The 16474-nt window shown below is 35.8% G+C and overlaps 1 protein-coding gene across 1 annotated transcript in view; it reads left to right on the forward strand.

Moving 5' to 3' along the window:
• The window catches only part of mgat5b (alpha-1,6-mannosylglycoprotein 6-beta-N-acetylglucosaminyltransferase B), a 144058-nt gene that overhangs the window by 69071 nt on the left and 58513 nt on the right, over positions 1-16474 (forward strand). The window contains exons 7-8 of the mRNA XM_084417050.1: positions 3785-3949; positions 11928-12097. Coding sequence (XP_084273176.1) covers positions 3785-3949; positions 11928-12097 — 335 coding nt within the window. The remainder of the gene's footprint in view (positions 1-3784; positions 3950-11927; positions 12098-16474) is intronic.

Below are 16474 nucleotides of genomic sequence, written 5' to 3' on the forward strand. Positions count from 1 at the left end.
AGCCTAGCAGACGCCCACAAGGACAAAGACGTGTCAAGCGTCTTAACATCACTCGCCTACAACAGGAACACACCAGACTGGCCTTTGTTGAGGCTTTAGACCATCACCTGGAGTCTCTAAGCTTCGAGCATACAGACGCTGAGGCAGACTGGACTGCTCTCAAGACCATGCTGCATTCTACAGCTCTTGAATCACTTGGTGTTCCATTACGTACACATCAAGATTGGTTCGATGAGAACGATGCAGAAATCCGAGCACTCCTTGACGAAAAACATCGCCTGCATAAAGCATATCTGAATGACAGCAGCTCAAGTTTAAAAAAAATTGCCTTCCTCAACATTCGCAGGATTGTTCAGCTGAGACTCAGAGTCATGCAAGACACCTGGCTGTGCGCAAAAGCTGAGGAGATTCAATCCTACGCTGACAGTAATAACACCAAGTGCCTCTATTATGCACTCAAGCAGGTCTATGGTCCGCAACACTCAGGAACTTCATTTCTCCTGAACTTAGATGGAACAACACTCCTTACGGAGAAGGACAAAATACTTGAAAGGTGGGTCGAACACTACAGCGCGGTCCTTAATCGGCCATCATGCATAAATGAGGAGGCAATTGCGAGATTGCCTCAAGTTGAAATAAACCAGTCCTTGGCTGTTCTACCATCCACTGAGGAAACCAGCAAAGCCATAACACTTCTCTCATCAGGGCTGAAGGGCCTCGCTTAGTCGAGAAACTGACCGACCTCTTCCAGGTTAGGTGGAAATTAGAAGCCGTTCCCAAGGAGTTCAAGGATACTACTATAATCAATCTATATAAAAGGAAAGGCAATCGGCAGGACTGCGACAACCATAGAGGCATCTCCATACTATCAGTCGCTGGCAAAATCTTGGCAAGAATTCTTCTGAACCGCCTAATTGTCCATCTAGACCAGAGTCTGCTACCTGAGAGTCAGTGTGGTTTCAGAAAAGACCGCGGAACCACTGACATGGTATTTACTGCTCGGCAGTTACAGGAGAAATGCCAAGAACAAAATGTTGATCTATATATGGCTTTCGTTGATCTAACAAAAGCATTCGACACAGTCAGCCGGGAGGGCCTATGGAAAATCATGGCCAAGTATGGGTGTCCAGACAAGTTCATTGGCATTGTGCGCAATCTCCATAATGGTATGATGGCCAGCGTCAGAGAACAGCAAGAACTCTCTGATCCGTTCCCAATCACAAACGGGGTGAAGCAAGGCTGCGTTTTAGCGCCAACGCTCTTCAGCATGGTGTTTTCTGCCATGCTGCAAGACTCATTCCAGAATTACAACACTGGGATTAACTTCATTTACCGTTTTGACGGTGGGCTATTCAATCTGCGGAGGATGCAAGCCAAAACTAGCGTGGAGGAAGTCACTGTTCGAGAACTTTTGTTTGCTGATGACTGTGCTCTGGCTGCTGGCTCAAATAAAGATCTACAGGACAGTATGGACCACCTCTCCTCAGCTTGCAACAACTTCGGCCTAACAATCAGCACAAAGAAGACTGAAGTCCTATACCAACCTGCTCCTGGGAAACCCTACACTGAGCCAACCATCTTTGTGAATGGGAAAAAGCTTTCAGCCGTTGACAAGTTTATTTACCTTGGTAGTACACTGTCTCGTGCTGTGCACATAGATGATGAAGTTAACATCAGGATTGTCAAGGCCAGCGCAGCCTTTGGACGTCTACGTGACTCGGTATGGGAAAGGACTGGCATCAAGCAGGAGACAAAACTGAAGGTCTGCCGGGCTGTTGTCTTACCAACTCTTCTGTATGGGTGCGAAGCCTGGACAGTCTACCAGCGCCATGAATCATATTCACTTGAGCTGTCTGAGGAAACTGCTGAGGATCAAGTGGCAAGACAGAATCCCTGACACGGAAGTCCTCAGCAAGGCAAATATCCCCAGCATCTACACCATGCTTGCGAAGGAACAGCTCAGATGGACTGGCCACGTGATCAGAATGCCCTACGTGAGACTTCCAAAACAAGTCTTCTTTGGCAAGCTGAAAAATGGCAAGCGAGCACAAGGTGGCCCCAAAAAGCGCTACAAGGACACCTTCAAAGCTTCCTTGAAGAGCTTTGGACTCGACATGAAAAGCTGGGAATCCCTAGCACAGGACCGACCTGCCTGGAGAAGAAAAGTCCAGGACGGTGCAGTCCTCTGTGAGAGCAGGAGAAGCTCCTGTGCTATCTTGAAGAGGCAGCAGCGCAAATCTACCAAGGAAGGACATGTGGCTGCACCTCAGAGCTCTACATCCTCCCTGACCTGTCCAGTGTGCCACAGGGAATTCCGGGCTCAGATTGGCCTCTTCAGCCATCTGCGCACTCATCAAAACCCAACAAAATGACAAACGTGCCATGGTCATCATCAACTTTGATGGACGAACAAGAAGTGTGTGTGTGTGTGTCTAAAATGTAACCCTGACCGTTTTACATGCCTTTTGTTAAATAATCACTCGTTATTAAAATTGAGATATTTCGATAATAGCTCAATTGTATGGAACGTATGCTTAATTTGTGCAAATGTCTATGTCACTGTCCATCTTTATTATGTGGGTTTAGGGGGCGCGTAGATCTAGGCTATGTACGGAATGTTTTTTTTTTTTTTTTTTAAGCGGAACATTTATTATTTTCAAATATATGCATTTATAGTGTGTATATAAACAATATATATATATATATATATATATATATATATATATATATATATATATTCACAATATATATATATATATATATATATATATTCACAATATATATATATATATTTTATAATGACATAATTATACATATACATGTACATTTATATGTTTTAAATACAATTATAATTAATGTAGGCTAATATATGTAGCAGGGCATTCAGTTACTTTGAAAGGACAAAAATAAGCTGTCAGTGTATTTCATTAGATTTTAACTTTGCCAGCTATAAAAAAATCTAGCATTTCCTCACGTTTTACCACTGATTTTTAGTGACAGTCGATATGCATGGGCCACTGGCGATGACAGTTCCCCCTCTCCCCTCTCCCCGGACGTGCCATACCACACCCACTCCCCTCCCTTCTTCTCACAGCCATTCACGCCCATTTAAGTTGCATTTTTCAAAAAGATTGTGAGTTAGACTTGAGCTGAAAGAGGGGGGTTTCATGACCCTTTAAGTAAACTTTTAAAAGTGCACTTTGTAATTTCAAATTCAATTTTTTACCGTGAAGCACAATTTAAATAATTATGTTTTATTAATCATTTGTTGTTCCTCAAAGTACACTTATTTTGATGTCTTGACTAACATACTAAAGCACATGAAGTGTGTAATTTAGTACATTTAAAGTTGATATAATTGTACTAAATATTAGCTTACAAATATATTAAAACATATATGGCATACAAGTTTCAATAGAAATGACAAGGTATATTTTAGTTTTTCATAAAAGCTTGTCAGTGACTTCATCAGTACACTTAAATGATGAAATGACATATAAAGATGTACATAAGTCCTACTTGAGTGGATCAAAAAACTCTCTAAAGTTCAGCATTTAATGTAAACTCAAACTTTAATACATTTGAATTTAATTGCAATTAAAATGTGATTGAGTGTCACTTAAGCATTCATTTAAAGTATATTATTTCAAGTAATAAGTACCCATTTAAAAGTATGCTTAAGTGTGCCTCTGAAGTGCAACTGTATAATTGTTTGATTGTATGGACATACATTTCGTCTGTACACTTCTTTGCCTGTTCTTTCTAACCTTTTCTCTTTCCATAGGCATTTTTCCGCTCCGACCTGTCTCTGCTGTTGGAACGAGTCGGCTCAGGCAAAGAATCCTTAAGCTTCATGAGAAGGCGTATGCGCAGACTGTCTGCACAGTGGGCTGTAGCTGCACGAAGACTCGAGGAGCGCCTGCGCGGTCAGTACAGAGAGCAGAAGAGGGTGAGCTGTCACACACTGTCTAAAGAAGCTCAATTAAAGGCTCTATAATGAGGTTTCCTTGTAAAACAATGACTTCGTTAGCACTATTCGGATGGGATTTGTTTTCGAAGTGACATTTGAGTTTTGATTATTAACGGAGGATCATTGATTTGCATGCAACTAGGATTTCAAACCACACGTTTAGCTGTAGATATGGTGTTTGATGAAGGTCAAAATAAATGAGAAGCGCTAAAATAAATTAAAAACCAATCACAGATGTTCCTGAACCGGGATTAGATCTCTCAGAGTTAGAGAAAAAGAGTCGGGAATTTCGGTTGTATAAGAAAAACACTGCCGCGTTTGATTTGGATGGTATTAAAATCAGAAAATACGTCTGCAAAACACACATTTACCTTGCCTCCTCAGGAAAAACTAGTTTCGCATGAATAGGAACATTTATTATGAAGATTATAAACAGTAATGTTTGTACCATTTCCTTTCAAGAGAATCTGTTACAAATAAGCCGATACAAACTGATTATTTTCATTTTCTGTCCTGAAGCCAAGCCTGAAAAAAACTGTCTATTAAATTAAATCAAACTCACTGTGAGATACAACCCCGATACACACTCTCAATTCTGTCGGAGAGAAATGGTTTTCTGTTTGACTGTGACAATGACAAAGCTGTTTACTGTAGATGAAGAATGCTGCTTATGAGTTTGACTGGGAAAAGTATAAGATAATTGCAGGTGCTTGTGAAACTGATTGCAATGGCTGGTTGCACACATTTCCCATGTGCTAGTTTTTAATTATGGTCTCTTTGTCTATTTTGTCTTCACGTTCGCTTTCTCAACATTCCATTTCCGTTTGGTTGGTGCACTTTCGATGTGCCCTATTGAGTCATTTAACATCCTTTCAACAGTCTTGGTTGAATCTGCCTTCTGTTATTAATTGATATGGATTACCAACTGTCTGTGTTTACCATGTATATAGGAAATTTAATTATTTTGCCTCAGAATTGATTTTAATTAATGATCTTGGTTCCTTAACAACTACTTTTTTTTATTTTTTTTTAGTAAACTATTTAGTACTTTTAAGGAAGCCCAAATAATAACCTAACTGTAAACTAGATAAAATACAATAATATTTCTGGTATACATATACCAAATTAAATATGATATATTAATAAAAGTACCATTTATTATGACAGAGCGTGTTTTTTGTTACACATTATTATAAGGTGATGTTGTTATAGTGTAATTACAGTAATGAGTAATATTTAACTACATATAGGGTTAAGGTCAGGTCTTGGGTTAGCTTGTAGTTATGGATAATTTAGTGTTAATGGCATTATATATGATATAAAATATATTTATAGTTCATGGTTAGAGATTTAAAGTTTATTTAGGTTAGAAAGTCAGGGATTAGAAACATTATAAGCAACTTGAATATACTAAAAATAAAATTAATGAATGGCAAAAAGTGATACATGAAATTTATGGATGAAAACATTTCATTTCAGAAAGATAGAGAAATAAACTGTCTGAAGTTTCTGTGCAGCACATCAAACCGTGCACTGATTGTGCGCTTGACCTCTACTCCATGGTCATCTATCACTTTATCAGCTATTCATTTTCACTGAGAGTGGTCTCATTGGAAAACCACAAATAGAGAAATTGAATGAATGTCTGTGTGCGAGAATATATTGGATGTAATGTAGCTTATTCCATTATTTGGTGTCAGTGTTCACAACAAAAACAAAAAGGTAACTAAAATCCGCTGTTCTGTAAGGTCACAATCTCCAACTAGATGTGTAAAAATGTCATTTTTGATGTTGGCTTGACAAAACCCTGTCTGAAAATGCCTGAAAAGTCTGAAGTCAGATAAAGAATTAAGATATGCAGTAAATAAAGTGTTTCTAACATGTTTTTACACATTGCCAACATATTGTAACACATTTCTAGCATGATTTAGCATGTTTTGCCATGTTTCCATGTTGTTAACATGATTTAGCACACTGTTAACATGTTTTGCATTTTGCAATAATGTTGCTCGCATGTTTCCAGCATGTTTTAGTTTGTTGCTAACATGTATTTAACCGGTTGCTACCATGTTTTGTTTAGGTGCAATACAGGATGTTACCTTGTTTTAAGTTGCTAGCTTGCTTTGTTTTGATTTAAGTTGTTTTGACATTGCTAGGATGGTTAATCATGTGGCTAACATGTTTTAGATGTGTCTATCCATCATAAAAGTGCGTCTATCCATCATAAAAGTGTGTATATCCATCATAATAGTGCATCTATCCATCATAAAAGTGTCCCTATCTATCATAAAAGTGCATTTATCCATCATAAAAGTGCCTCTATCCATCATAAAAGTGTCTATCCATCATAAAAGTGTGTCTATCCATCATAAAAGTGCCTCTATCATCATAAAAGTGCATCTATCCATCATAAAAGTGTCTATCCATCATAAAACTGCATTTATCCATCATAAAAGTGCATCTATCCATCATAAAACTGCATTTATCCATCATAAAAGTGCATCTATCCATCATAAAAGTGCATTTATAAATCATAAAAGTGCATCTATCATCATAAAAGTGTGTCTATCCATCATAAAAGTGCATTTATCCATCATAAAAGTGCCTCTATCCATCATAAAAGTGTCTATCCATCATAAAAGTGCATCTATCCATCATAAAAGTGCATCTATCATCATAAAAGTGTGTCTATCCATCATAAAAGTGTCTATCCATCATAAAAGTGCATCTATCCATCATAAAAGTGCCTCTATCCATCATAAAAGTGCATCTATCCATCATAAAAGTGTCTATCCATCATAAAACTGCATTTATCCATCATAAAAGTGCATCTATCCATCATAAAAGTGCATCTATCCATCATAAAAGTGCATCTATCCATTATAAAAGTGCATTTATAAATCATAAAAGTGCATCTATCATCATAAAAGTGTGTCTATCCATCATGAAAGTGCATTTATCCATCATAAAAGTGCATCTATCCATTATGAAAGTGCATTTATCCATAATAAAAGTGCATCTATCATCATAAAAGTGTGTCTATCAATCAAAAAAGTACGTCTGTCCATCATAAAAGTGCATCTATCCATCATAAAAGTGCGTCTATCCATCATAAAAGTGCATCTATCCATCATAAAAGTGTGCCTATCCATCATAAAAGTGCATCTATCCATCATAAAAGTGCATCTATCCACCATAAAAGTGCATCTATCCATCATTTTGTGTAAGAAAAATATCCATATTTAAAACTTTATCGACTAAAGTAACTAGCTTTCGGCAGACGGCCAACACAAGTCGACTTACGGCACAAGAGTAACACTTGACGATGTATGCTGTAGGATGTAGGAGTAGCGTACGCTTCGACGCCTCTCGCGGTTCAAACAAACAGGACAGGCCAACAAACTCAAGCTCCTCCCACATTTCTCTTTAAAAAAAATTGTTTTAAGACTTCTAATTCGTGACTGGTGTTTTGTTTTGCTCTATCCTCTGCGCTTCTGCGTTCATCATTGCGTCGGGTCAAGTGTTACTCTTTCGCCGTAAATCAATGTATACAGCCGTCTGCCGGAAGCTAGTTATTTTAGTCGTTAAAGTTTTAAATATGGATATTTATCTTACACGAACGCATCGCTTCGCTTCAGAAGGCCTTTATTAACCCCCCAGAGCCTGTGGAGCACTTTTATGATGCACTTTTATGATGGATAGATGCACTTTTATGATGGATAGATGCACTTTTATGATGGATAGATATGCTTTGATGGACTTCAAAACTTAAACGGCTATTCACTGCCATTATAAAGCTTGGAAGAGCCAGGACATTTTTACTGATTGTATTCGTCTGAAAGAAGAAAGTAATATACACCAAGCATGGCTTCAGGGTGAGTAAATCATGGGAAAATTTTCATTTTTGGGTGAACTATCCCTTTAAGCCTGGTGATGAAAGTTAATACATGCGAAATAAAATTATATATTTAAAAAAGTATTTTAGTATTTTAAATATAAATTACAGTCTCTCGAAGTATTTAATTACAAATTACATTTCATTTATTTTTGTTAAGGAAAATACAAATTACAAAATACTCAAAAGTAATTAAATACGTATTTCAAATACATGTAATTAAAATACTGCCCATCTCTGGCTACTTATTCTCATAACTTATTTAGTCCGCTAAAACAAGGATATTTCTTAAAATACATTCAAACTTTACACTGCATTCAAATACTTTATAAATTGTGAACTTCAATATATTGAGTAAAACCACTGAAATTACAAATTTTAATGAACTTAAATGAGTGATTGTAGTTATTTGCTAGCTCACAACAGCACACAAGTCAAACTCAAAAAGTTAAGCTAACTCATTACGTTTGAGGAAACCAATTACCAAACCAATTAATTAATTAATTTAAGTTTAGAAGCCAAGTATTCTGAACTTATTTAATTTGAGTTTACTAAAAGAAGATATACATTGCAGTTTTTTAAGTGATCAATTAAGTGATTAAGTTACTGATGATTGAGCATTACTGATGAACACCTGCTGTTAACAAGCAGAATCACTGAAGAAAAGAGAAACAACAAGAAAAGAAAAAAAGATAAACACAAGAACTACAACTGACTTCCATCCACATCCTTAGATTAAATCAACTGAAGATAAAAGAAAACATTAAATATTTCAAGATATTAGCAGAGGAGGATTAAAGAACTCCATAAACAGCATTGACATCTTCACTTCTTACAAACTTTATTTCTGTCATACGTCTACAGCAGTTGTTATGGAGAATAATCAGAGGTTTAGATGTTGATGTTTTATTAATAATGTTTTGTTTGAAGTCACCATTATGGAGATCAGTGTTTGCTTTAGTTGGACTCTTGACCCTTGAGATTAAATTTAGTCTTTCTTGGTTATTATAAAAAATGTGTTTAAAAAAAATAAATTTGCTGTCACAATGAGAACGGGTGACATTTGTTACTGATGGTGACAAAATCATAATGAAGTGGCCTGGTTTACTGATTATAATTCAAAATAGTTCAGTGTTTTTCCACGTTGCGTGTTTACACTGCAGCGAGAGAACTTCGCCTGATCATCTCGGACTCCGCACAATGCTTCACGATGCTCGGGTTTTGAGTGGTGTATTGACTGCAGTTCTCTCACTGCAGACACAGCATAAGAAATATGGTGGTGAGTGAAGATGCTCTGAAGCATTGCCAGATAAAATGAATAAAAAAATAGCCGGAGAAGTGGAATAAAAAAAAGCTCACCCGAAGCAGTGTGGCCACGCAAAACAATAACCAAAAATGGCAAGCCAACCTACATATACACTGGTCATGTGTGTCTTTAATCTGATGCACAAACAAATACATATTCTGAAGTAATAGTAGAAAATTATAGACTTTTTCTAATTATTTAAAAATGTGAGGAGAGTTTGTGAAGCTAAAACACTATCAGGCCGTTTCTTGTTTAAAAAAAAAAAAAAGTGTAATTTGTAGTATATCAACATTCTAAGAAATGCATGTTACACACATATATTTCAGAGATGTCAGTCTGTCAGCATCGCAAGGGAGGCCATGCAACGACTTCATACATTTGCACCATGCAAACAATGCTTCTGAAATGGACAAAAAAAATAAAAAAAATCTCGGATAAGAGCTTCATAAATCATTCTGAAATACCTTGAAATATTTGAGAGCTGCATTACTCATAAACGGTACATCCAGTGACATTCATTCAATAAACCATCCAGAAGAAGATAGAAGTCCATCCTAATTATCCATAAATTAACTGTTTTCCCCTTAAAATATTTTTTTTTACATATCGTTAGCCTCATAGCATAATTGCCTAAGTAGTTTTTTTTTTTTTTTTTTTTTTTTTTTTTAATGGCTTGGGCAATTATGCTATGAGGCTAACGATATATGAAATATGATTTTAGAAAGACAAGTTGTTGTCTAATATAACTCCCAGGTCTTTATCTGTAGAGGATGAAGTAACAGTACATCCTTCTAAATGCATATTGTATTCAAAGAGATTCTGTGTACAGGTTTTTGGTCCAATAAGTAATATCTCAGTCTTATCCGAATTTAATTTAAGAAAAGTACTTGTCATCAAATATTTTATATCTTTAACACACTCTGTCAACTTGGATAATATAAAGATTTAATTTGGTCATGATGAAATATATAACTGAGTATCATAGGCATAACAGTGGAAACTAATTCCATGTTTTCTTATAATAATACCAAGTGGCAGCATTTATATTGAAAAAAGCAGAGGGCCTAACACAGATCCTTGCGGCACTCCGTAATTTACTGACATTCTCTTAGATGTTTCCCCATTTAAACAGACAAAATAGTAACGATCTGATCTAAACTTAATGCCTGTTATTAATAATACTAGCCTTCATTCATTGTCACTGTAATTAACAAAGTGTTATTGGTTAATTAGCCCATATGTAAAGAGTTAGATCATGTTTTGTTAACAATTAACTTTAAATAGTTATCACTTTAGATTAGGTCACGGAAAATGGGAAAATTACATTAATTCAGTGCTTTAAACCAAACTTTGGACAGTAATTGCATTATTATTATTATGAGTTAATTAAAATGTTTACAAATACATTAAGCCTATCTCCAAAGCTAAAAATAAACAAACAAACAAATAAATAAATGACAATATGAGTTACATACAAATACTCATAAGATCACAAATAGATGAGTAGGGATTAGTGGTAGATTTAGGGAAAGAATATACAGTTTGCACAGTATAAAATTCATTATTTCTATGGAAAGTCCCTATTAAACATGGAAATCCAACATACCTTTACTGTTAATAACATTTACTGTTAATAAATTGTTAACAAAACATTATCTAACTCTTTACATATGAGCTAATTATAGTGACAATGAAGAACTCGCTATTTGTCTATAGTCTATTAATGTATAACTACAGTAATTAACTATAAACTAATAGTTTACAAATGATTTGTAAGTACTTTATTACACTATACGTGTTATAAAGTGTTACCAAAAACTTGGCTTCTGCACACTTCTTTAGTGGAATCTTTTATTTATTTGTTTTGTGTTTTTTTGTTTTGTTTTTTGTTTTAGTTTTTTTTGTCTGTCTGTCCGTCTGTCTATCTGTTTATCTATTTATTTCTTTGTATCTGAAAGATAGAGAAACATTTAAGATAGCTCGTGCTGGGAAGGAATTAGCAGTGGATGTTTTTTATTGTGTCTTATGTAGATTTATTTGACAAGCTATTTAGTTGATAAGTGAATTCAGATGTTTTGTTTTTTGTTTGTTTTTTTGTCAAGGGCAAATGCTTTCGACTTGAAATAAAGATTGGATCCAAATCATAAAGATCTTTTGATAATGCCTTAGTTTAAAAGCCCTGATGTGTTTGACTGCCTTCAGTCTACCTTGTATCTCCTATATTAGATGTATAAAATGACAAACAAACAAGCAAACTACAAAAATGAAACCACAGTTTGGTACACATCTCGAGTATAATGACATCTCTGAAATAATTATGTATGAAATGTGGATGAATTGTGTAATATGAATTGTGTTCGTCTAAAAAGGTTAATATTATTTTAATATATATTGTATAGTACATATACTGTATATATGTATCCTTAATAGTGTTAATTAATAGTGATGTACCAAACCAAACTGACCCAATTGCAAGCTGAATTGTGAGATTTCTAATTTGTGGATTTCTGTTGTGGACTTCAGCTTTATGGAAGTTTATCCCTTTTTTTTCAGACATATTGACTTAATCTTGATATGTAGCTTTTTTGGCTTTTTTTTTTACAGTTCATTTATCCCACTGAAAAAAGCTTATTTTGGTGATTCTAGTAGTAGGTTATCCTGGTATCCTCTGCTTACAGAAAATGTGCATAGTACTATTTTGCAGAAATAGTAGTATGAGTAATATTTCATTCTGAATATTTCATCCCTCTTTTTAGATCCTGGTACATGTGGGCTTTCTGACAGAGGAATCCGGTGATGTGTTCAGTCCAAAAGTGCTGAAAGGTGGGCCACTTGGAGAGATGGTCCAATGGGCAGACATCCTCACTACCCTTCATGTGCTGGGACACAACCTCAAGATTTCACTCTCAGTCAAAGAACTGCAGGGGTGAGTCGTGTAATTATGCCGCTCAGTCTCCAGTCATGTTACCTCATCAATATTCACAAGCCAAGCGTCGCCTTGGTACTATTTATTATTTGATGACCTGTGCAGATGCACTTCAGTTGCAGTGTTTTGATGGTGACATTGAGATCTGCTCAGATACAATTGTAAACTTTTCTTTGTAAAGTATGTTAAATGCGCTCATTTTCTGATTTCTGAAAATCACTTTCGGACTCTTTGGCCATCAGGTCCTGTGGGAATTAGCTAGGTATCTAGACACGTTTTTTGCTTGGTTCATTAAAAAGAAAATAAACCAAAAACAAAGATTACACTTTATTTGATGGTCCCCTTTAGATAGTATGTTGAATATACATAGCGTTGTGCCTACATGTCAACTAACTCTCATTAAAGTATTAGTTGAGTATTAGTAGATTTTTAGGGGTAGTTTTAGGGTTAGTTGGAAAAGTTGGCATACTTTCAAAGTTACGTCAGTAGAATGTCTGTTGGAGGAACATCAAAATAGCAGATATTAAGCAGACAGTCTACTAATACTCTAATGAGAGTTAGTTGACTTGTAGGTGCAAAGTTACTTATAGTCAACAGAATGTCTAAAGTGGACCATCAAAATAAATAGCAAAAGCTATACCACTAGACTGATTTCAATCATGACAATTTTCGGTATAGAATTACAGAATGTACATAGGCTCAGTCTCGGTGGACTAGATCTGCTACACTGCTGCTGCTCCCACATGAGTGTGGAATGAATAGTGAATAGAATGCGAGCTGCCGCAAGGGAAGTAGGGAAAACTCCCTAGGCAGGTGGTGCTGGGGAAGGTGGAGGGCTAGGAAAATTCCCAAGGTGCGCTGCACAGAGTTAAGCCGGTTCGGGGCGGAAATAAATCCGCTACATAGACAGAACAAACAGATCGATTGGCCAAAGCAGTCAGCTTTAAGAAAACCAATCAGATGCTCGGAAGAGTTGTATATAGCCTTTCCAAAATGAACTAATGACAAGTTCATTTAGAATTTTCTTTTCACAATGTACACTACCAAAAGTTTGGAATATATATATATATATATATATGTGTTTTTGATGTTTTTGAGAGACTTCTCTCACTTCTTACTCTTATGCTCACCGAGGCTGCATTTATTTGTTAAAAATACATTAAAAACTGTATAATGTGAAATATTATTACAATTTAAAATAACTGTTTTCAGTTGCAACAATGTTTCATGATATTACTTTCTTAACTACCTCGCCTAAGGCACCAATCAGGCCAAAAACGACAGGTGCTCCTTCAAATTCCTGCATTCAATACTAAAGAGTAGATTTCAGCACCACGGACAGCTCCATTATATACACACAGCAATCTGGCAGTGTTTGCTCGAGTTTAACAAAAAATATGTCTGGAAGATTTTAAATCTCTTCATTTTGCACTTGCCTTGGATGCTCTAGGATTACTAGAGCTGAAAAGAAGGCTATTATAAAATACCCCAGGAGTGACACCTGCTTGAATGTGTGCATGTAATCAGTCAGACTTTGTCAAATAGTTGACAAGAAAGCAGTAAGTGTTCACAGTAAACGTGTAAACATGTAAATGAGCTCACAACAGGAAAAAATGTTCTGGTGATGGCTTTGATAAATCGCAGGAAGGAAAAAAAAGGTAATGTCGAACATTGAACTTTACTGTCTCTCCTAGTGAATTTAAATGAGCTGAAAAACTGAAGCACCGTGACAGCAGGTTTCTGTCTCGCTTCATGCTGGACAACAACTAGTTTGACCTTCTCCTGGGCAAAGCTGTACTTTTTTTTTTTGATGTAACATACAGATGTGAAACTTTACATGGAAAGCATAGCCCCAAACCATACATTGTTATTTTTTTTTTCTGTGGACTACTGTTTTATGTGAAAAAGCCCCATTGTCCCCATAGAAAAAACAATTATGACTATTTTAATTATTAGGGGTGTCAGGGGGTCACTTCGGTTTGGGTGTCAGAATTCGATACATTTACATGCACATGCAAATGGAAACCGCGAGACCCAAAATAAAACACACTGAAACTAAACAGAAGTAAACATTACTGTTACACATACGTCACATGTTTATATCGTTTGAAAGAGCTACAGCAGCGGGGAAGACGCATGGACATTAATTTGCGTTATATTTCCTATACCAACACATTTAAGCATAAGTGGGCTTAAAAGCTTACCCATTTTTCAGCAGATTTACATCACAAATTACTGATAGTCATGAACTAAATATAATTTCAATGACAATACTAAAATTCATTACTAACTAATTTTTCGCACCATCAGTTACACGCACATTCAAGCCTGGACGATATTTCTGTTCTGTTCACCGGTTCATTGAATCAGTGATTTGTTGAGTCAAGAACAGTTGCAATTGTATCAGTCCAATTTGAGAATAAATCGCTCTGTGTTATACTGCATATACCAATTCAGCAGCTTCACTGGAAAGAATCAATTCGTCCAAGACATCGCTATCCTATCTCATAATAGGGTGGCGGTATATTCAGGTCGAAATAACAAGGAACGACATGTTTTTATGGAATGTAGCGGAGTAAAAAATACGATATTATGCTTTGAAATGTAGTGAAGTAAAATTTTACAAAATAAAACTACACTGATAAAGTACAGATACTTGAAAAATGTACTTGAGTACAGTAATGAAGTTGAAGTACTGCTTTCACGATACATTGGATCTTTGGATCCAAGATTAAAAATAAATATGAAATCCAATCACAAGGCTTAAAATGGTTCTTGTCATTGCAAAGACATGCACATTTTCTGGTAATCTTTGGCTGGGCTTCGTAGGGCAGCAGACGGGGTCAAAGTTGAAATTGTTTGAATGCCGTGTTACAATGCTTGACTGAAAACATGACGCTGGAGGTAATGTTGTAATTGATGGTTTGCTCTACAGTTTAATGCATCGAGACATCTTGAATCGAATCATGCGAAAGGCCTTCACACAAGCGTCTGCCAGTCTCTGTGCAACAGACAGTTCCATCAGTCCTTTGAAAGATTACGCCATCCTCACTTCACCTTCTAAAGTTCAGCTTTTGGCTTTTGCCAATCTCGCTAACTGTCAGACCTGAAATGTGTGAAAATTGCCTTCAGTTACAGTTTTTGTTGAACTTGAAGACATTCTTCTTTAATCTGTTTTGTCAGAACACGCGAGGATGCTGGAGTCACTGCTCTTGCTGATCCGAATCTTTGTCAGACTTCAGCGTGCTGCTTTGAAGTCGGATGAAATGCAATTTCAATAGTTTTTTCATGAGGAGGGAAAAATCATTCTGATATGTCTATAAATTGGCAAGTGAAATCACGAAACGTCTACAGTATGTGAGAGCCAAAACACACTTTAAAATGTATTTGCATTCTAGTAGAGTCATTTTAAGAAACTGCATGTATTTCTCTGTTGCTCAAGACATTATTATTATTTAAATAAATGGTTCCTCATCTCTCGCATTTACTTAGCTGGGACCTGGCCCATATAGGGACCAAAATATCACAGGCTGCATTCCAAAACCCAGTAAGCCTTCTAAGGCAGCATCCTAACTAAAACTAAAATAGACCTTCATAAGACTCACAAGTGATTTCAAAAGAGTTTGTTATGCAATGCAATGCCAAATACCCTTTCAACGAATATCAGTTCACTCGACGACCATATTTATGACTATTTTGGGCATGCGAGACTAATTCATATCTCAAAAACATGTTGTCAAACTCACATTTACTTAAATCGGCAACAATATCTGAAATAGACTGACCTATAATGTTATTTTTTTTATGCAGAATGTACTGACAAGCATTTACGATAGACTAAAATATGCTTTAATATTATTTATATTGAAACTTGTGTGCCATGTATTTAAATACATTTGTAATGATGAAGTTGTAATTTAGTATATATATTAACGTTAAAGGCAATATTGGAAGCACACTACATTACATGTGCATTAGTATGCTAGTCAACACATTAAAACAAGGGCACTTCTTTAAAAGTTGACAACAGATGATTTAAAATGACTTTTTTTAAAGTGTACTTAAGTGTGTTTAGAAACGTTCATGGAAGTGTCTCTCTTTAAGGGCACTCACATGGCCTTTTATTTAATTTATATTATATTATCTGCAAGTACAGTTTTTAAAATGTACTTGTAGGATTTGAAGTACACTACAAGTGCACAATCAATACAAGTAAATGTACTTCTTTTTCAAAAGGGTAAGAATAGATAGACACATTTTAGGTAAAATAGTCAGTAATGCAATTCTCCCGCTATATCCTCATTTTGGATGGGTTTTTGTTTGTTTCTTTACAGAGCAGGATACAGTACATTCTGAGATTGTCTTCTCCACAAATGG

The sequence above is a fragment of the Rutilus rutilus genome (assembly GCF_951802725.1).
Source record: "Rutilus rutilus genome assembly, chromosome: 1".
In the NCBI taxonomy this organism is placed as follows: Eukaryota; Metazoa; Chordata; class Actinopteri; order Cypriniformes; family Leuciscidae; genus Rutilus; species Rutilus rutilus.